At 43.3% G+C, this 22,038-nt stretch overlaps 1 protein-coding gene across 2 annotated transcripts in view; it reads left to right on the top strand.

Moving 5' to 3' along the window:
- LOC125544017 (zinc protease PQQL-like) overlaps positions 1–17,153 on the top strand; it is a 30,088-nt gene extending 12,935 nt beyond the window's left edge. The window contains exons 11-21 of one of the 2 annotated variants that reach the window (XM_048707539.1): positions 14,176–14,409; positions 14,560–14,724; positions 14,819–14,968; positions 15,049–15,140; positions 15,292–15,373; positions 15,462–15,545; positions 15,652–15,768; positions 15,855–15,965; positions 16,162–16,242; positions 16,457–16,651; positions 16,745–17,153. In XM_048707539.1, coding sequence (XP_048563496.1) covers positions 14,176–14,409; positions 14,560–14,724; positions 14,819–14,968; positions 15,049–15,140; positions 15,292–15,373; positions 15,462–15,545; positions 15,652–15,768; positions 15,855–15,965; positions 16,162–16,242; positions 16,457–16,651; positions 16,745–16,822 — 1,389 coding nt within the window. In that variant the 3' untranslated portion in view covers positions 16,823–17,153. Of the gene's footprint in view, positions 1–14,175; positions 14,410–14,559; positions 14,725–14,818; positions 14,969–15,048; positions 15,141–15,291; positions 15,374–15,461; positions 15,546–15,651; positions 15,769–15,854; positions 15,966–16,161; positions 16,243–16,456; positions 16,652–16,744 lie in introns of those variants that run through there. The other variant, XR_007299240.1, reaches the window with a different exon arrangement.
- The last annotated feature ends 4,885 nt before the right edge of the window (positions 17,154–22,038 follow it).

Here is a 22,038-nt window from a genome sequence, read left to right as displayed (position 1 = left end):
AAAGGTCCTCACCTCTACTTTGTACCCAGACTATGTACCCCTACTTATAATAGAACTTGTTGTTCTTATCTAAGATCTTGGAGTAGATCTTGTGCCCTAGGAGTTCTGGATTGAACTCTTGCTGCCCTATGAACCTATATTCGCCTCTAGAGTGATATCTAGCGCAGCACGTTGAAGCTGTTCCTTCAACACTTGTGTTGTACACATTGTAGCAGCAAGGTGGAGTTGCTCCTCCACAACCTTTGTGCTGCTTCAGGTGGTATCAGAGCCTCGTTGACCCATAATCGTTCTTGCTGTCCTCTTCGAGAGCAAGTTGGAGCAAGCAATGGAGCAATTGGAGAAGAGGCTGGATGCTGCTGAAACAAATCAAAGAGCTGCGTGAAGATCTTAATAGGAGATTTGACCAGCTGGTTGAGATGATAAGAAAGGGTGTCCCCCCTGCTACCAATGAAGGAGATTCATCTAAAGAAGAGGAAGATGTTCATCAAGGAAGGAGAGGTAATCTTGGAGCAAGACCGCCACAACATGTTGTTCAACGTGCTTCAAGAAGGCCAATTTATGTTGAAGCTTCTGAAGGTGAAGAATATGATGATGCCCTTGAAGAACCAAATCTCTACGCATATCGGAGAGCACCCAACCCTACATATGCAAGAGGTACATACAAGGTGAGAGCTGAGATCCCAAGTTTTAATGGAAATGTTGACATTGAAGGGTGCCTGGATTGGTTATATGAAGTGGAGACTTTCTTTGAGGCCATGGAGGTTCCGGAAGATCGTAGAGTTCCTTTGGTCGCATACAAGTTGAAAGGAGGAGCCGGTGCATGGTGGCATCGCGTTCAAGAGGAGCGCAGGCTGAGAGGAGAACCTCGTGTTAGAACTTGGCGATAAATGAAAGGCCTCTTGAAAGGGAGATTTTTGCCCGCTGATTATGACTCAGATCCTATTTATCCAATTTCAAAATTGTGCTCAAGAAAATAGGACTGTTTCAGACTACACGAAGGAGTTTCTAAGGCTACAAGTGAGGTGCAACCTTGCTGAAACTGAAGGGCAACAAGTTGCAAGGTACATCAATGGTCTCAATGATGCTATTCAAGATCGATTGATGATGCAACAATCTGGTCCGTTGATCAAGCACAAACTCTAGCCTTAAAGGCCGAGAGGTTTGTGAGGATGAGAAAGACAACTAAGGCTCCATATCCTCCATATCCTCATACCGAAGGCTCATCTAGGAGCCAACCTAATAGAGTGGAAGAAAAGGCCACTCCACCAAAGACAAAACAGCCAATCCCGAAACAAACTAGAAGCAAGGGTAAGGCAAATGAAGGCCCAAAGTGCTATAAATGTGGTAAAGAGGGACACGTATCCAGCGGTTGCCCACTAAGGAAATTTGTTAACACGACTATCCATGATGGTGAAAACGATGAGGAAGAATACGAATCTGAAGATGTAGACGGACAAGAGGTTTGTCAAGAAGAAGGCGAAGAGGTGGTATGTGTGATCCAGCATCTCCTATGTTCCACACCACAACTCGATGACACACAACGGAAGAAAATATTTGAGAGCAAATGCACGGTGAATGGCAAGGTATGCAAACTAGTGATTGATAGTTGCAGCTGCGAGAATCTTATCTCCCAGAAGTTGGTGGACCATTTAAAGCTTGAAATCCATGATCATCCGAATCCCTACACTATTGGATGGATCAAGAAAGGAGTGAATATGAGGATCACCAAACAATGCAACCTGCCACTTTCTTTGGGTAAGCATTATCGCTCAAATGTGTTGTGGGATGTGGTTGACATGGATGCCAGCCATGTTCTTCTTGGGAGGCCTTGGCAATTTGATGTGGATACTACACACAAGGGCAAGGAAAATTCTTACTCTTTCATTTGAAACAAAAGAAAGATCATTATCTTACCAAACAAAACCGAAGGTAATACCTCTAAGGAGGAGGGAAAAACTATGTTAACTATCTCCCATACCTCTCATGAGTTTATGGAAGACTTGAAGGAGGCAGATTTGTGTGCTGCACTTGTTGTAAAGGGAGAAGAGCACCTGCCTGTTGAAATTCCAGCAAAGGTACGTGGTTTATTGGCAGAATTTCAGAACATACTTGGGGAGCCACATGGCTTGCCACCGATGAGAGGAATTCAACATAGAATTGACTTAATTCCGGGAGCAAGTCTTCCTAATCTTCCACACTATCGAATGAGCCCAAAGGAGCATGATATATTGAAGGAGAAAGTGGAGGAATTGTTGCAAAAGGGGCACATTCGAGAAAGTATTAGCCCATGTGCTGTACCAGCCCTACTCATGCCAAAGAAAGATGGATCTTGGCGCATGTGTCCAGACAATAGAGCCGTTAACAAGATCACCATAAGGTATAGATTCCTTATTCTCCGTTTGGATGATATGTTGGATCAGCTTAGTGGAGCAAGAGTGTTCACAAAGCTAGATTTAAGAAGTGGATATCATCAAATCCGTATAAGACCCGGGGATGAATGGAAGACCGCCTTCAAGACAAAGGAAGGGTTGTTTGAATGGCTAGTCATGCCATTTGGACTCTCAAATGCACCAAGTACCTTTATGCACTTAATGAATCAAGTCCTTAGACCCTTTTTATTCCACTTTGTTGTGGTCTATTTCGATGACATCTTGATCTATAGCAAGGATGAGGATGAACACTTTGATCATATTCGAAAGGTGCTAGAAGTACTAAGGGAAAATGAGCTCTACGTCAACTTGAAGAAATGTGTTTTCCTACAAACACAACTTCTTTTCCTAGGATTTGTCATAACATGTGACGGCATTCGTGTTGATGATTCCAAGGTTGAAGCAATCCGAGAATGGCCAACTCCTAAGACCATTTCTGAGGTAAGAAGCTTTCATGGCCTTGCAACTTTCTATAGGCGATTTGTGAAGAATTTCAGCACTATCATGGCACCAATTACCGAGTGTTTGAAGAAAGGAAAGTTCCAATGGACAGAAGCAGCTGAAGCTAGTTCCAATGAGATTAAACAAAAGCTATCACAAGCTCCTGTCTTGGTACTACCTGATTTCAACAAGACTTTTGAGTTGGAGTGTGATGCAAGTGGAGTAGGCATTGGGGCTGTCCTATCTCAAGAAAGGAAGCCCATTGCTTTCTTTAGTGAGGAGTTAAGTGAAGCTAGACAGAAATGGAGTACCTATCAACAAGAATTATACGCCGTTTTCAGAGCGTTGAAAACTTGGGAAGTCTATTTGCTGCCCAAAGAGTTCATTGTTTATAGCGACCATCAATCCTTGAAGCATTTTAGAAATCAAAAGCATGTTGACCGCATGCTAGTAAGATGGGCAGCATATCTGGAGAGGTTTAACTATCTCATCGTGCATAAATCTGGAATAACTAACAGAGTGGCCGATGCTTTGAGTCGTCGTGCATGCCTCTTGAGCTGAACTTCCGGGCATGGATCAAATAAAGGAGTTGTATGAGGGTGACGAAGACTTTGGTCATGTTTGGGTAAAGCACGCAAGGGGCCAACCATTAGGTGATGACTATTTGATGCAAGATTGATCTCTTCAAAAATGATCGTTTGTGCATTCCAAGAAGTTCTCTACGTGACAAGCTGGTTAGAGAGCTCCATTCAAGTGATCTTAGTGGCCATGTTGGACGGGACAAGACTATCGCTAACCTGGAAGCTCGCTACTTTTGGCCACAACTAAAGAGAGATGCTGGAAAGTTCGTTCAACGGTGCCCCGTATGTCAGACCTGCACAGGCCAAGTCCAGAACACAGGGTTATACATGCCTTTGCCTGTTCTTGTTGCTCCATGGGAGGACATTTCTATGGACTTCGTCTTGGGCTTGCCAAGAACAAGGCGATGAAGTGATGCTGTACTTGTGGTCGTGGATAGATTCTCTAAGATGGCTCATTTCATCCCATGCCGCAAGACAACGGATGCTCATCATGTGGCGAACCTATTCTTTCGAGAAGTGGTCAGACTTCATGGAGTTCCAAGGTCCATTGTTTCAGACCGTGATAGCAAGTTTCTTGCTGCATTTTGGCTCACTTTGTGGATGCATTCAACACTGAATTGAAATTTTCTAGCACTGCTCATCCACAAACAGATGGACAAACGGAAGTGGTGAACAAGTTTTTGGGTAATCTGATCCGTTGCATTTGTGGAGAAAGGGACAATGGGATTTGGCTTTATCTCTTGCAGAATTCTCCTACAATAACTCCAAGCATAGATCCATAGGAAGGAGCCCTTTTTCCATTGTTTACACTAAAGTTCCATCACATGTGGTGGACCTGATGAAGCTACCATCAAGGGAAAACTCAAAATCAGCATTGTCCTTTGCTGATAATTACACCGAGTTATTTGAAGAGATTCGCGGTTCTTTGAAAGCACAAAATCAGAAATATAAACAACTTGCTAATTGCAAAAGGAGGCCAAAATCATTCCAAGCTGGTGATAAGGTGATGGTCTACCTCCGAAAGAGAGGCTGCCTTTAGGTGTTAAAGGGAAACTTAGGCAGCGAAGGTATAGACCCTTCTCTATCGTGAGGAAGATAAATGATAATGCTTATGTGATAGATCTTCCAAGCGATATGGGTATCTCCAACACTTTCAATGTTGCGGACTTGACTCTCTACCATCCAGAAGAAGCGCTCTATGAAGATAACTCGAGGGCGAGTTCCAAACAACCAGGGGAGAATGATGAGGAACATGAAAATATAATCATATGTCAAATCTGTTTGGCTACTTCTAGATACTTTGTTGTGGTCTAGTATTTCTTTTCTTTTCTTTATCCTACCTACTGTTTTCTAGAGTCTTCTAGTTGTGAGTAACTATGAGTAGAATGGTGAACCTTAAATAATGTTTCTAGAGTATTCAAGCTATAAGTAGAAGTATGTGAAGGCTTCCCAAAACCCTATAAATAGAGGTCCTCACCTCATACCCAGACTATGTACCCCTACCTATAATAGAACTTGTTGTTCTTATCTAAGATCTTGGAGTAGATCTTGTGCCCTAGGAGTTCTGGATTGAACTCTTGCTGCCCTATCAGCCTACATTCGACTCTAGAGCGATATCTAGCGCAGCACGTTGAAGTTGTTCCTTCAACACTTGTGCTGTACACATTGTAGCAGCAAGGTGGAGTTGCTCCTCCACAACCTTTGTGCTGCTTCAGTCGGGTTCTGTGAAGGTGACGTCCATGCTCAGAAAGGTCCTCCGTTCAAAAGGACTCCAACACTTGTAGCCTCACTGCCCATAAGAATACCCGATGAAGATTCACTTGACGGCCCGTGGATCTAATTTGCCCACAGATGGCCTGTGATCCCCGACAAAGCAGACACAACCGAACAGCTTGGTAGGAACCACAAAATCATTCTTTCCCAGAAGCAACTCAGAAGGTGACTTTATACCTAGTACTCTCGATGATGTGCGATTGATCAGGTATGTTGCAGCCATCACAACTTCACTCCACAAGAATATGTTGGTTTGTCAGGGATCCAATTACTAGACTTTTAGCACATTCATAGTAAGCATCAGTGATCGAGCAACCTCCAGAATGTATCAGTTCTTCCTTTCAGCCACTCCATTCTCCATTCTGAGAAGTGTCCAGACATGAGGTTTGACGCAAAACTCTTGCTCTGATAAGAAAGTCCCAAACGCTTTGTTCACATACTTAGTGCCATTATCAGTTCTTTATTGTACCTGAACATTGTAGTGATTTTTCACATAGGCATATAAATTCTTGAAGCATTGGAAAGTTTCATCTTTGTGATGCATCAAATAGACCCATGACAATAAAGGTCACAAAATACCTTGCACCACTAACTGACACCACATGGCTTGTCCATCCATTCGAGTGAACAAGCATGAATGGAGATATACTTCTAAGTCCCTTGCTCACATAAGATGTCCTCGTGTGTTCTGCAAACTCACACGCATCACATTTTAGCTTGTTCTTATCTACTACATTCATTACAGCAGGAAACAACTTGTACATTTAGCAAAGGATACATGCCCCATTCTGCAGTGATGTTTCATCATCGATGACTCTTTCTTCCACAATCGCCGCAAACACTGAGCTGCCCATCTGACCAAGCCCCTCACAGTCCATGTACCTCCATAGTCCCCTATGCCTTATTCCAGTCCCAATTCTCATTCCAGTCGGCTCTGTCCTGAATCAAGCACATTCCTCTGTCAGTGTTATCCTACAGTCCACATGGTTGATTAGAGCACTCAGAGACACCAGATTGACCTGGAAAGCTGGCACATGTAGGGCCGAAGATAGCTTAATAGTAGGGGTACATTGAACTGTCCCAATGCCCTTAATATGCCGCAATTTCCCGTCAGCAGTACATATACTGTTACATGGAGAGGGAATGTGCTGATCATATGACTCAAATTCCCTGAAGTCACCTGCAACATGTTGAGATGCACCAGACTCTAATACCCACTCCGGATCAGTTATGTGAGCAGCAATTGTGGCCTTTTCAGTGTTGGCCTCATTTGTATAGATAAAATGAGCCAAACTTGGAAGACTTGTATCCTCATGGCTATCATGCTGTTCGGTCTCACCCGTATTCTCTACTTCATGCATCTCTTCGCCGGGGGAAAGCAGCAAAGCACACGCCTGCCGCCACATACTTGCTGCACATGTCCACAGCAAACCAACACCATTCACCGTCGCCTTCTCTGCCTCACGCAGCTCACACCTGCCCAACACATGCGTCCTCTTCCGGTCATGGTCTTCTCCTTCATCTCCTACATGCCTTCCTCCTTCCTCTGTGTCGCACAAACACCCATCATCCGGCTGCAGTGAATCCATGACCCTGGTCTCTGCCAAGTCGTTGAACATATCCACAAGCACATCATCTACGATCTTCCCAGGCAGCCACACGCAGCAGTTAGCCTTCCTCCTTGAATAGCCACACGCAGCAGCAACACCTCCAGCAGAAGCAGCACAACACAGGCACCACCAGCTCCTACTTTACACTCCCAAGATAGCAGCAGCTCGTCGGCACCTCCAGCACCACCTCTTCTTCCACCTCCTTCCTCTCCAATCAGCAGAAGCAGCTCGCAGCAGCAGCAGCAGCTCCAGTCATACGCAATCTCTTCTTCTCCACTATTTTGTGCCCCCCTACTCTAAAATCAGCACGTACGCAGCAGCAAGTACCACACAGCAGTAGCACATGCCACACAGCAGCAGCATTCTCTCAATCTCTATCCCGGCGAACGCACACCACGTGCAGCCAAAGCCGCCGCGCCTCGCCTGCCGGAGATGCGCCCCGTATCCAGCTCGCATGCAGCCACGCCGCCCTGCCATACCCAGCCATCGCCGTCGCCGTCGCCTCCGCCTATGCCCCTCTCTCTGATACCATGTGGAGCAGAGGAGGGATGCCTAACCTGTTCGATATGTGTTGTTGTGGTGCTGTTGTCCAGACAGCGTCGTGCTCCTCCTCCTATAGGTCAGCACACACATGGGCCTGGGCCTTTATGGGCCAGCAGTACTTGGGCACATATACCACAGATCTGCATACCTCTCCATATCAGGTTTTATTGCAAGTTTATTAGGATAAACCACATATATGGTATAATTAGAATGAAGATAGGGTCTAACTTCTAAATATAATAGGGTTATGGCGATCGAGGATAAATTTCTGTCCTTGGATGTTTTGAGGCGGTGCTGTCTTGCCAGCTTGAATTCATTTGCCAAACTTTTAGAAGTTCTGTATTGACATTTTTCCTTTTCAGTGGTAAAACATTGACATATGTTCTCTAATGAGTGATATGAAAATGTAGCTTTCAATGATTCTGTCAGCACCGCACCTACGGCTGGAAGACAAGAGATTCATAGATAACAGTTCTTCCTATGAGCAATTATTACTGCAAAAGTACTAACTTTGTGCATTGTGGGGACCTACCTATGGCACATCCATTTTGTGAGTCATGGATAACAGTTGAAAGCTGCTACTTTTAGTTTGAAGATCTCGAGACAGTACAACACTTAGTAGCATATTTGCTGTTTTGTGTTTTGCTACATGATAAAAGAAATAAATGACGTATCATACTTATCTTTCCCTAATAATAAAGCATGGATTGACTCCGTGGGTTCACCGTCACAATACGCTTTCTTCCTGTGAATTTACGTTTTCAATTTGAATTTAAAACATATATGCGAGGTGGTACTAATTTGGGGAACCACGACAATTTCGTCCGTCACGCTGCTCCTGCTCGTACTCTTCATCCTTGATACAACTTTGCCAGGCTGAGCTAAATCACCTTACTGGGCCTTGACCCGAAATCGGCCCATGCAAAAAATATGACATGCAACCGAGATTATGCAGAAAATAAACGTCTTTACATGGAATCGAACTCACAATGTTGCACGTCGAGGCCCAAAGCTGCAACCAACACAGCTAAAGCATCAGGATACAAAACAAAACGTTTGTTTGTTTATAAATTAGTACCACCTTGCTGCTTTACAAGCCATTCTACCGATTTATATATGTTTCCGATTCAACATCAATAAGCAGCCTGGAGAATTAATTAGTAATAATGGGCCCTGTTTGTGAGGAAAACACCTTTGAGAATAAGGAAACAAAGGTGGCTGACATATATGGCTTAGATTTCATGAGATGTGTGGCGTGTGATCAGTGGGCATCAATAAGGAAAAAGAGTGGCGTGATTAGAGGGTATATATGTATATATATATATATGGAAAGAGAATTTCGAAAAAGAAAAAGGAGAGGATAATGACCATATAATACCAGCGTTGTGATCCTTGGGCATAAATAAGGAAGGTGAGCTCCCTAAAGCAAGGAAGAAGGAAGGAGATAATAATATGTTGCAAAGAAATTATAATACGAGGGCATGATCAGTATGCATAAATAAGGAAGAAGAGTTTAACAAGAAAGAAAGAAAGGTGTATGATATGACACAAAGCAATTACCCAGACATGGCATGCAATTAACACAAAGTTGATGAGATTTTAAAATTGCTTCAATTTACAAATAATGCCTTTAAAATTTGAAAATTAGGGGGTCCTTTAGGGTCAGAATTGTTGTACCAAAAGTATTGTATGTGTAGGGATTGTTTGTTCAAATGCGAAGGAATTATAATTCATTATTTCTAATGCTTAGTGAGATTTTCTTTCACGACAGATTACAAATAATGCCTTTAAGATTTAAAAATTAGGGGGCCTTTTAAGATCAGAATCGTCGTATAAAAATCATATCAAAAGCATTGTATATATAGCATGCTTCTTAATGTACAATTGGGAAAAGACTTACTCACCTGCGAGCGTTGTAACGCTCCGCAACGCATCTGGGGACGAAGCCACGTAAATCTCTCCTCACCCTAATTAATTTCTCTCCCCGGTGAATTCAAGGGTGGGCCCACACTAACTAATCACCCCCCTAATTCAACTGTGGGGCCCACACTAACTAATCTCACCCACCTGAATTCGCGTGAATTGGCCATGCCCGTACAATTGCTATGAAGTATTACTAGACCTTGGTGCACGCCTTCTTGCCGTTGCTGGGTGGCATCATTTAGATGTTCTTGGGACATGTTGCTGGATATTTCGGTGGATACGTCACTATATCTCCCGTTGCAACGCACAGGCATATGTGCTAGTAAGATATATAATTCAGCATTCAGTTTAGTTTTGGACAAAATAGTAAGAGTAATTGTTATTGATTACCAGGCAAGCGCATGAACTCCAGTACTGGGTACTATAGTTATTTTTTTTCGAGAAAACACAAAGGACCTTTGTGTTTCATTGCATGGAAAAAGTAGAGTTTGGATACAATCCTCCTAGGAGGTCAAGTACAAATGAGGATCAGTGAAACTAGTGACATCCCAGGTGGACGGCAGGACAGCGCGAAGGCCGCGGGCACCAGCTCGTGCCCACTGCTGGGCTTCATCCTTGATCCTGGAGACCAGCACGTGAACCAAGGGCTGGGCGCCGTCGAAGATGCAATTGCGTTGCTTCCAGATTATCCACGACGCCAGGAGGGCAATGGAGGCTAGGCCTTTGCGCATCGGTGTCAGCGTGTTTTGCCTGGCGTGCAGCCACCGGTCCATGAGCGAATGTTCGTGGCTTGGTCTTGCGGTGGTCATCCGTAGCCAGGAGAGGATTTCGTGCCAAGTCTGCCTGGAGGAGACCACGCCTAGCCAAGCGATCAGCCGTCCAACACCTATCCTGGTCTGCCAACCAATGGAAGAACTTCACCCGCGGTGGCGCCCAATTCTTCCAGACGAGCTTCCAAGAGAAGGAAATTGTGGATCCCTGGAAGGTGGTTAGGTAGCAGGAGCTAGTAGTGTAAGGGCGTGTTCGGGAGCCCTCCGGCTCCTCAACTCCACGACTCAAGTCTGGAGCTGAGCCGAACGCTCCAAATCATGGTTATGGAGGAGAGAAGCTGGCTATCACGGTAGTGTATTTTATGTGGAGTTGAGGAGCGAGCAATTCCCAGCTCCCAGGATCTGAAGAAGCGGGAGTTGATCAAAATTACATGATGCTGCCACCACGAAGTGAGTCTGAGCGTACCGGTTTGAGCTTCTAATCCCACGACCCCCACGACCGACCAATCCCACCGCGAAGAAAATGGAACCGACAACGAATTGGGCTATGAGCCTGCTACAAATTTTGAGTTGAATGGGCCAGATTGGGACAATTTCATGGGCTTCGGACTGACTCCTGGAACGAGCGAGAAGCCGTGTCCCTGAACATTTCGCCCGCTCCCGGCTCGCTCGGGAGAAGCTGGCGAGAGGATCCTGACGATGGAGTTGAGGAGTTGGTGGCCGTGGAGGGCTAACGAACATGCCCTAAGTACCGAAGGCCGTCCATCTCCAAACTAGCTGGTCAGGGGCGTTCGAGAGCGTGATGTGCTCGATCGCCAGCCAGACATGAAGGTATTGCCCAATCTCATGTATACTGGGTAGTATAGTAGAAACAAGACATTGGTGACCTTTGGTTTTTCTGTCTCTCTTTAATCATTTGGCCTTGATGAACTAACCATGCACTCAGAAAGTTAATTTAGTGATTGCTATCAATTGGAAGCTTGAGTCAATAGTTTTTTTTTCATGGTGCATGGGACCGGATTATTCTAGTCAAGCTGGTAGTTTGGGACTTAGTTCTCAATGTTATTAGCGCGTATGCCCTGCAAGTAGGCCATAATGAGAACACCAAGAGGGAGTTCTGGGAAGGTCTGGAGGACATGGTTAAGAGTGTACCTATTGGTGAGAAGCTCTTCATAGGAGGAGACCTCAATGGCCACATGGGTACATCTAATACAGGTTTTGAAGGGGTGCATGGGGGCTTTGGCTATGGCTATATGGCATCAGGAATCAAGGAGAAGATGTCTCGAGCTTCACTCTAGCCCAGGTCATGATCATAGCTAACACCCTCTTTAAAAAGGGAGAATCACATCTAGTGACTTTTAGTAGTGGTCAATACTCTAGCCAGATTGATTTCGTCCTCTCAAGAAGAGAAGACATCCGTGCTTGCCTAGATTGTTAGGTGATACCTGGAGAGAGTGTCGTCCCTCTCAATATAAGCTTGTGGTGGTTGACTTCCGCATTCGGATTCGTGTCCAGCGGTAGAAGCGCGCCAAAGTCGCTAGAACGAAGTGGTGGAAGCTCAAGAGGGAGGCAACTCATACTTCCTAGGAGAGGGTCATTAAGGAGGGCCCTTGGGACGAAGGAGGTGATGCAGACAATATGTGGATGAAGATGGCGACTTGCATTCATAAGGTAGCTTCAGAGGAGTTTGGGATGACCAGGGAAAGTAGAAGTGAAGCTAAAGATACCTGGTGGAACGATGATGCCCAGAAGGCTATTAAGGAGAAGAAAGATTGTTTCAGACACTTGCATTTGGGTAGGAGTGCAGACAACATAGAGAAGTACAAGGTGGCAAAGAAGGCCGCAAAGCGAGCTTTGAGTGAAGCAAGGGGTCGGGCGTGCGAGGACCTCTACTGGCGCTTAGACACCAAGGAAGGCGGAAGGAACATCTATGAGATGGCCAAGATCCAAGCGAGGAAGACAAGAGATGTCCGACCAAGTCAAATGCATCAAGGATGAAGCAAATTTGCTTCTGGGGAAGGACGAGGAGATTAAGCATAGATGACGGGGTACTTCGACAAGCTGTTCAATGGTGAGAATGAGAGCTCTACCATTGAACTGGACGACTCCTTTTGATGATACCAGCAGATGTTTTGTGCGGCGAATCTAGGAGTTCGAGGTCAGGGAGGCTTTAAAAAGGATGAATGGTGGCAAGGCCGCAAAGCGAGCTTTGAGTGAAGCAAGGGGTCGGGCGTATGAGGACCTCTACTGGCGCTTAGACATGAAGGAAGGCGAAAGGAGCATCTATAAGATGGCCAAGATCCAAGCGAGGAAGACAAGAGATGTTGACCAAGTCAAATGCATCAAGGACGAAGCAAAATTAGCTTCTGGGGAAGGACGAGGAGATTAAGCATAGATGATGGGAGTACTTCGGCAAGCTGTTCAATGGTGAGAATGAGAGCTCTACCATTGAACTGGACGACTTCTTTGATGATACCAGCAGACGTTTTGTGCGGCGAATCTAGGAGTCCGAGGTCAGTGAGGCTTTAAAAAGGATGAAAGGTGGCAAGGCGTTGAGCCCTGATTGTATCCCCATTGAGGTGTGGAGAGGCCTCGGAGACATAATGATAGTATGGCTAACTAAGCTTTTCAACCTCATTTTTCAGGCAAACAAGACGCCAGAAGAATGGAGGCGGAGTATATTAGTACTAATCTTCAAGAACAAGGGGGATGTTCAAAGTTGTACTAATCACTGTGGAATTAAGCTGATGAGCCATACAATGAAGCTATGGGAGAGAGTATTTGAGCACCGCTTAAGAAGAATGACAAGCGTGACCAAAAATCAGTTTGGTTTCATGTCTGGGAGGTCGACCATGGAGGCCATTTTCTTGGTACGACAACTTATGGAGAGATATAGGGAGCAAAAGAAGGGCCTGCATATGGTGTTCATTGACTTAGAGAAGGCCTACGATAAGATATCGCAGAATGTCATCTGGTGGGCCTTGGAGAAATACAAAGTCCCAACAAAGTACATTACCCTCATCAAGGACATGGGACATCTCCTTATACATCCATTGTGACCTCACCCATCACCAAAGCAAAAACGATAAGTGTTCAAGGCTGACCCTTGGTGCAGTCCTATTTTAAATGAGAAGTCATCAGTGTCGCCATCCCTTGTTCGAACACTTGTCACAACATTATCATACATGGTGTATGCTATTTGCGGATGATGTGATGCTAGTCGATGATAGTCAGGACGGGGGTTAATAGAAAGTTAGGAGACAAATCTTGGAATCAAAAGGTTTTATTACATGAGGTGTGATTTCAGTACTACTAGGCATGGGGAGGAGGTTAGCCTTGTTGGGCAGGTGGTACCTCGAATGACGCCTTTCGATATTTGGGGTCAATGTTGTAGAAGGATAGTGATATCAATGAAGATGTGAGAGCAAGCTGGATGGATGAAGTGGCGCCAAGCTTCTGGCAGTCTTTGTGACAAGAGAGTGCCACAACAGCTAAAAGGCAGGTTCTATAGGACGGCGATTCGACCCGCAATGTTATATGGCGTTGAGTGTTGGCCGACTAAAAGGCGACATGTTTAACAGTTGGGTGTAGCGGAGATGCGCATGTTGAGATGGATGTGTGGCCACACAAGAAAGGACCCGTCCGGAATGATGATATATGGGATAGAGTTGGGGCAGCACCAATTAAAGAGAAGCTGGTTCAACATCGTCTGAGATGGTTTGGGCATGTTTAGCGCAGGCCTCCAGAAGTGCATAGCGGACGGCTAAAGCGTGCTGATAATGTCAAGAGCGGTCGGGGCGGACCAAACTTGACATGGGAGGAGTCCGTAAACAGAGATCTGAAGGACTGAAATAACACCAAAGAACTAGCCATGGACAGGGGTGTGTGGAAGTTAGCTATCTACATGCCAGAACCATGAGTTGGTTTCTAGATCGTATGGGTTTCAGCTCTAGCCTACCCCAACTTGTCTGGGACTAAAGGCTTTGTTGTTGTTGTTGTCGTTGTTGTTGTTGTTGTTGTTGTTGTTGTTGCAGTTGTCATTTACCTTTGGTTACTTTGTGATAAGGACATGTTTCATTCTTTTTATATGTTAAACTATATGAAGGTTGTTTTTACTGGGTTTGCCTATGGTGGTCTGTCCGAATTATCTGAAGATGAATATACTTCATGCACAATGGGCTCGACAATAGCAGGAGAAATTGGTATTTTTGGCTACAGACCTTCTGTCTTGATGGACATGCTTGCTGGCAAGAGAGCTGAAGTTGGTACAAAAGTTGGGGCGTACATGAGATCATTTTCTGGCGATTGTTCACCTTCAGATCTTGAGACTGGTTTACAGGTTTGCCTATCTTCAAGCATTCTTAATTGAGCATAAAGTGTGTTCTAATTTACAGGAACATGCTGACGGCACTATACACATAGCAATCATATCACTTGTATCTGTGAAAAGTGGGTCTATGCTTATCCTTGACTGCCTTCTGAAATACAGCTTGTCTACCAACTATTTACAACAAAGGTGGAGCCAAGGGAGGAAGAAGTAAAAATAGTCATGCAAATGGCGGAGGAAGCTATCTATGCTCAGGAAAGAGATCCTTACACTGCATTTGCAAATCGTTCACGGGAAATAAATTATGGGAACTCCTACTTCTTTAAGGTACACCTGAATAAGCTGAACACTGATAAGTTCCCAATGCTTTCTTCCTATTATTTCTTTATTTAAATTTAAATTTACAAGCTCCATTATGCAGCCAATTAGAATAAGTGATTTGAAGAAAGTGAATCCAATCAGAGCATGTGAATATTTCAACAGTTGCTTCAAGGATCCATCAGCTTTTACCGTTGTAGTAGTTGGAAACATAGACCCAGACATCTCAATCCCACTGATATTGGAGTACCTGGTATGTTCTGTTCCTCTTCTGATTGTTACAAAGTAGATGCCAAACCCTTGTAATGCTGATGGACTCTTCTTTTTTTGTAGGGTGGGATACCGAAGGTACAGGATACAGTTCAGCCACTTAGTCGTGAGGATCTAAAGGGATTGCCCTTCAAGTTTCCGGAAACCATAATTAGGTTTGCTGCTGTTTTTTTTTCCTTGCACTAATTATATCAGTTGCACACGTGCAGGGTGTAGCAACCACACAGTTTCTTTTTTCCTTTTCCAGAAATTATCCTGCCAAACACTAGTAATCTTACCCTGAACTGTTTTTTTTTTGTTTTGCAGAGAAGTTGTCCGCAGCCCTATGGTTGAAGCTCAGTGCTTCGTCCAACTAGGGTTTCCAGTGGTTCTAAAGAGCACAATGATGGTATGCAGCCCTTGAAATAATATAATACTGTAATAGTTTGTTTCAAAACCTAACCTCGATCTTACACTATATTCTGCTCTATGCGAAGACGGAGGATATTCACTATGTTGGATTTCTAAGTAAACTTCTTGAAACAAAAATCATGCAAGTACTCCGCTTCAAATATGGACAGGTAAAATATCCTGGGCAAGCAAAGACCATCTGGATTGATTATTCCCTTCCAACATGGACTGCAGCATTTAGAGTTTAGTATGTATAATATATTTTTCATTTTGCAGGTCTACTCAGTTAATGTAGGTGTCTTCTTAGGTGGCAACAAACCTTCTAGAAGTGGAGATGTTCGTGGAGACATAAGTGTGAATTTCTCATGCGATCCAGACATGTCATCTAGGCTCGTATGATTTATTGACTTTCTGGTTAAAATTATGTAGTCTTGTTATAAGAGGCTTCAGTTCGGAGTTGACACTCAGAATTTTTTCAGGTTGATTTTGTTCTGGAAGAGATATCATATCTACAGACAGAAGGCCCTTCTGAAGAAGATGTATGGACCATCCTAGAAATTGAACAAAGAGCCCATGAAAACGGATTGCAGGTTTAGTTGAAGTTTTCTTTATGTACTTATAATCCTGATATGGTTTGGCATTTTAATATTTACGACCATCCTAGAAATTGAACAAAGAGTGCATGAAAACGGATTGCAGGTTTAGTGGGAGTTTTCTTTATGTAAATATTAATGCTGATATGGTTTGGCACTTTATATTTACAGTTTTTTTCTTGTGAAACTGCAGGAAAATTATTACTGGTTGGATCGAATTCTGCGGAGCTATCAATCAAGGATTTATTCAGGAGATGTTGGATCCACCTTCATGGTAGTGTGAAGCTTTCTATCTGTTATTGAGTTCATGTTTCTCCTGTTATTTGCTGGCTTACAAAACATATTATCAGCAGAGGGACGTGCCTTCATATTTTACAGATATTACCGATCATCACCAGAACATATATTTTTCAGCCTTACTTTCCTCTAGTTTAAATTGTATATTTGAAATGACGTGTTGTTGAGTGCTTACTTTCTGTTTTGCGCAGGTTCAAGATGAGGGACGTGTAAAAGTTAGAGAAGCTTTGACACCACAGGCCATGCAAATGGCCTTGCGAAGGGTGATATCTTTCCCATGTAAAAAACAGTACACGGTAGTAATCCTTATGCCCAAGTCATCTCGTTGGAATTCGTTGATATCGGTGGTTAGTTGGAGTTCTGGTGGATTTAGCAGAGATGCCAAGGTTAGATATTGTATTTACCATGGCATGCAATTCTCTCAGTTAAATTTTTCACCCAAAATGCGATCATTTTGATAATTCTCGCCCACTCTGCAGATTTTGGCTGGCATGGCTGGTGCACTGGTCTTAGCAGCCAGTTTGTGGAGATACTCACGGGGTGCATTGAGATCGTAGTGCACAGCACATTTAAGTTAAGAGCCAAATTGGTAGATGTTTGTTACCATCTCACCATCAGCCAGCAAATCTGGTTGTTGGTGCGGTGATTCTTCATCACGGAAGAAGGTATACAGAAATCGGTAGCTAACTGATTCGTTGCTGCGTGTGTGTAAGATTGTAACAACATTGGTTTACTGCCACATGCGTGCGTGTAACAGCCGCTGATTACTACTGGCACCTCCCAGTTGATTCAAATGGTAGAACGCTTATGCCAGATTCAGTTTTGTCGAGATCGATTGCATGTGCTTTGTGACCCAGGATGGCAAAATAATAGATGCACCGTTTCATATATGCTTTGCCATTTTTTTTTTACATCAGCACCATTTGCATCCTTTTCTTCTTCTCATGGCCATGGTTTTTGCCATCGTGCTTGCAAACATCTGGGCAAAAGTCTCATAACGCATTGCTGCATTGTCCCTTCGGCCTTTGCCTCATGCACACGATTTGCATCAGGAGTCGGCAGAAGAGAATCAAGAGATGAATCGGCACATAGGTGGCCGTCCGGCTGACACCACTAGCTGCACCGACCAAAGCGGTGATTTGGCATTTTGTAAAGTAAAAGAAAAAGAGGTAACGGCATCTGGGGTTCAGAAATTTGGCAAACGTGATCTGCAAACTAAAGATGTCACTCCGTTGTTGTTAACAAACTTGGTCGGGCGTGGCAAATAGAGCAGCCCATAATTTGGCTAGATCAGTGAGGGGAACCGTTCTTGGGAGCCAGATTTTACTCGTGCTGTTCTAGCTGATGATGTAACTGTGATTCTAGATCAATAAAAATTGCCATGATGGCTTTCTTCAAAAAAAAAAAACAAACTTGGTTGGCTGTGGCAAATAAGCCTTTGGCCAATCACACTGCTGTTTGGCTGCCATCGTGGGATCTTTCGGCCGAGCTGCCTCGGCAATTGTCGGCCCGTGCACCCCTATCCCAGGTCTTTGTGAAACATACACGCACAATAGTGAACACATATAGTACAGAGGCCCTCGTTTGCAGTGCTGTGTTGCCGCTCTCACTTGTAAGAAAGATGACGCGGAGTATCCTATGAACATATCATGTCAAGAGCTTGTTTGACAAGTGATTCGTGCGACATCTACTTCACATATATAAAAAGTATTCTATGAATCATCTCTTTTGCACGTGCTTACTTGATCCCTTTGAGGATGGTATACTACTTGACACTTCACTCGTGTGCATATTGGAACGCTATGGACATCGAGAAGGAGTGCGAGCGTAAGTGTACAACTACACCATCCGCGAGGAAAGCGTGGAAGCGAAAACGGAAGAAGACGGAGCTGCGGAGTCTACAGCGGCCGGACGACCGGAAGACACTAGACGTCTGACACTCTACAACGCCCGGATGACCGAGCGCTGATACGTCTCATTCGTATCTATAATTTTTTATTGTTCCATGCCAATATTCTACAACTTTTATATACTTTTTGCAACTTTTTATACTATTTTTGGGACTAACATATTGATCCAATGCCCAGTGTCAGTTCCTGTTTGTTGCATGTTTTTTGTTTCACAGAAAATCAATATCAAACGGAGTCCAAACGGGATAAAATCTGACGGAGATTTTTTTTGGAATATATATAATTTTTGGGAAGAAGAGTCAACGCGAGACGATGCCTGAGGGGGCCACGAGGCAGGGGGCGCCCCCCAGAGGGTCAGGCGCGCCCTGGTCCCTCGTGTCCACCCCGTAAGGCGGTTGGTGCCCTTCTTTCGCCACAAGAAAGCCAATATCCAGATAGAGATTTTGTTAAAATTTCAGCCCAATCGAAATTACGGATCTCTGGAAATTTGAGAAACGGTGAAAGGCCAGAATCTGGAACGCGAAAACAGAGAGAGACAGAGAGACAGATCCAATCTTGAAGGGGCTCTCGCCCCTCCGCCGTCATGGAGGCCATGGACCAGAGGGGAAACCCTTCTCCAATCTAGGGGGAAGGTCAAGGAAGAAGAAGAAGGAGGGGGGTCTCCCCCTCTCTCCCGGTGGCGCCGGAACGCCGCCAGGGCCATCATCGTGTGACAGTGATCTACACCAACACCTCCGTCATCTTCACTAACATCTCCATCACCTTCCCCCATCTATCTACAACGATCCACTCTCCCGCAACCTGCTGTACCAACTTGAACATGGTGCTTTATACTTCATATTATTATCCAATGATGTGTTGCCATCCTATGACGTCCGAGTAGATTTTCGGTGTTCTATTGGTAATTGGTGAATCGCTATGATTGGTTTAATTTGCTTGTGGTTATGTTGTTGTCCTTTGGTGCCCATCATATGAGCGCGCGCGTGGATCACACTATAGGGTTAGTTGTATGTTGATAGGACTACGTATTGGAGGGCAAGAGTGACAGAAGCTTCAACCTAGCATAGAAATTGTTGCATACTAGATTGAAGGGGGACCAATATATCTTAATGCTATGGTTGGGTTTTACCTTAATGAACGTTAGTAGTTGCGGATGCTTGCTAATAGTTCCAATCATAAGTGCATAGAATTCCAAGTCAGGGATGACATGGTAGCAGTGGCCTCTCCCACATAAAACTTACTATCGGTCTAGTAAAGTAGTCAATTGCTCAGGGACAATTTCGCAACTCCTACCACCACTTTTCCACACTCGCTATACTAACTTTATTGCTTCTTTATCTAAACAACCCCTACTTTTTATTTACGCGCTCTTTATTATCTTGCAAACCTATCCAAAAACACCTACAAAGTACTTCTAGTTTCATACTTGTTCTAGGTAAAGCGAACGTTAAGCGTGCGTAGAGTTGTATCAGTGGTCGATAGAACTTGAGGGAATATTTGTTCTACCTTTAGCTCCTCGTTGGGTTCGACATTCTTACTTATCGAAAGAGACTACAATTGATCCCCTATACTTGTGGGTTATCAAGACCTTTTTCTGGCGCCGTTGCCGGGGAGTTATAGCATGGGGTGAATATTCTCGTGTGCGCTTGTTTGCTTTATTACTAAGTAATTTTTATTTGCTGTTCTAAGTTGTTCTCTATCTTTAGTTATGGATATGGAACACGAAATACCAAAAAAAATTAGGTTTACTTGCTACTCATGGAGATGGGGAACCTCCTAAAACCCTCGATGCTCATTATGTGAAAGATATTATGTACTACTTTGATAATTTCGAGAAAACCCCATTCAACTTTATAATGGGAGTAACGTTGGATCAACGTGAATACTTTAGGGATTATCGCTTGACTCAAAAAGGAAAACTATTATGGGATCAAATTTATATGTTGCATTGGTATGCTCGGCAACTATGCTTGAGATATGATTATACTTGTTGCTCTAGGATGAAGGCTCCATACCTGCCCTTTTCATGTGAATTTAATGATAATGAAACCTTGGCTTCTTATACTAATGGTATATATGGTTATTATGATGTGGAACAAATAGAAGAATTCGTTGCTTTTATGGGTGCTTATGAAATTGAATCTTTGTTTAAAGAGTTTGAAGATTTTGATGATTCAGTTTATAGACCTGAAAAATTAGCTATCCTTAAATATTGCTATGAGAATTATAAATACAATTATGATATTGATGAATTTATTGAGAAAGTCTCCGCTGCCCAAGAAGAGACTAATATTTTGCAGGAGTCTATGGAAGAAGAAATTGATGAAACTGTGAGCTCATTGGATGAAAAAAGATGACGAGGAGAGCGAAGAACAAAAGAAGGAAGAGTGAATTAGCTACCCATGCCCACCTTCTAATGAGAGTAACTCTTCAACTCATACATTGTTTAATTTCCCTTCATGCTTACCGAAGGATGGTTGCTATGATGATTGTTATGATCCCGTTGATTCTTTTGAAATATCCCTTTTTGATGATGCTTGCTATGCTTGTGGCCAAAATGACAATATGAATTATGCTTACGGAGATGAACTTGCTATAGTTCCTTATGTTAAACATGAAATTGTTGCTATTGCACCCATGCATGATAGTCCTATTATCTTTTTGAATTCTCCCGGCTACACTATATCGGAGAAGTTTGCTCTTATTAAGGATTATATTGATGGGTTGCGTTTTACTACTACACATGATGTTTTTGATAGATATAATATGCATGTGCTTGCTTCTCCTACTTGCAATTATTATGAGAGAAGAACTACATCTCCGCCTCTCCATGTTTCCAATATGATAAAATTGCAAGAAACTGTTTATACTATGCATTGGCCTTTACTATGTGTGCATGAATTGTTTTTCTATGACATGCCGATGCATAGGAAGAGAGTTAGACTTCGTTGTTGCATGATATATGTTACTTTGTGCTCACTACTAAATCACAAATCATTGTTAATAAAAATTGACTTTGATATACCTTGGGATCCGGGTGGATCCATTACTTGAGCACTATATGCCTAGCTTAATAGCTTTAAAAAAGCGCTGCTAGGGAGACAACCCGGAAGTTTTAGAGAGTCATTTATTTATGTTGAGTGCTTTTATATAGTTAAAAAAATATAAAAAATAAAGAGGGGAACCCAAAACTTTTCAAAAAGGAAAGTGGAAGTGAGAGAGACAAGCATTGTTGAAGTGGGGGAACTCCTTGAACTTTGTTCATGCTCATGGAAACTTTGTGAATCTTGATTACAGAAACTTTTCAACAAAAATAATTATCCCCTTGTACAATTTCATTGTATTATAAAAATAATGTGCCAAGATTTGCCTTTAGGATGTTTACATTGCTTGCTGGTTTGTGCGGTGCAGAACAGAAACTTTGGCTGTAGTGCGCGATTTTACATTTTTACTGGAACTTCAAACGGTTCTGAAATTTTTTGCACTATCTTTCTATACAAATTTTTTATTTTTCCTAATTATTTCAGAATTTGTGGAGTACCAGAGGTATGGTGAATGTTCAGATTATTACAGACTGTCCTGTTTAAGACAGATTCTGTTTTTGATGCATAGTTTGCTTGTTTTGATGAAACTATCGATTTCTAAAAGTGGATTAAGCCATGGAAAAGTTATATTACAGTAGCTACAATGCAAAAATAAATATGAATTGGTTTGCAACAATACTTAGAGTAGTGATTTGCTTTATTATACTAATGGATCTTACCGAGCTTTCTGTTGAGTTCTGTGTGGATGAAGTGTTCGAAGAACGAGGAGGTCTCGATGTGAGGAGAAGGAGGAGATACAAGATCTCAAGCTTGGGGATG

The sequence above is a fragment of the Triticum urartu genome, chromosome 3 (genome assembly GCF_003073215.2).
Source record: "Triticum urartu cultivar G1812 chromosome 3, Tu2.1, whole genome shotgun sequence".
NCBI classification, from domain to species: Eukaryota; Viridiplantae; Streptophyta; class Magnoliopsida; order Poales; family Poaceae; genus Triticum; species Triticum urartu.
The sequence above is the reverse complement of the archived record's forward strand: the minus strand, read 5'-3'. Positions and strand labels throughout refer to the sequence as shown.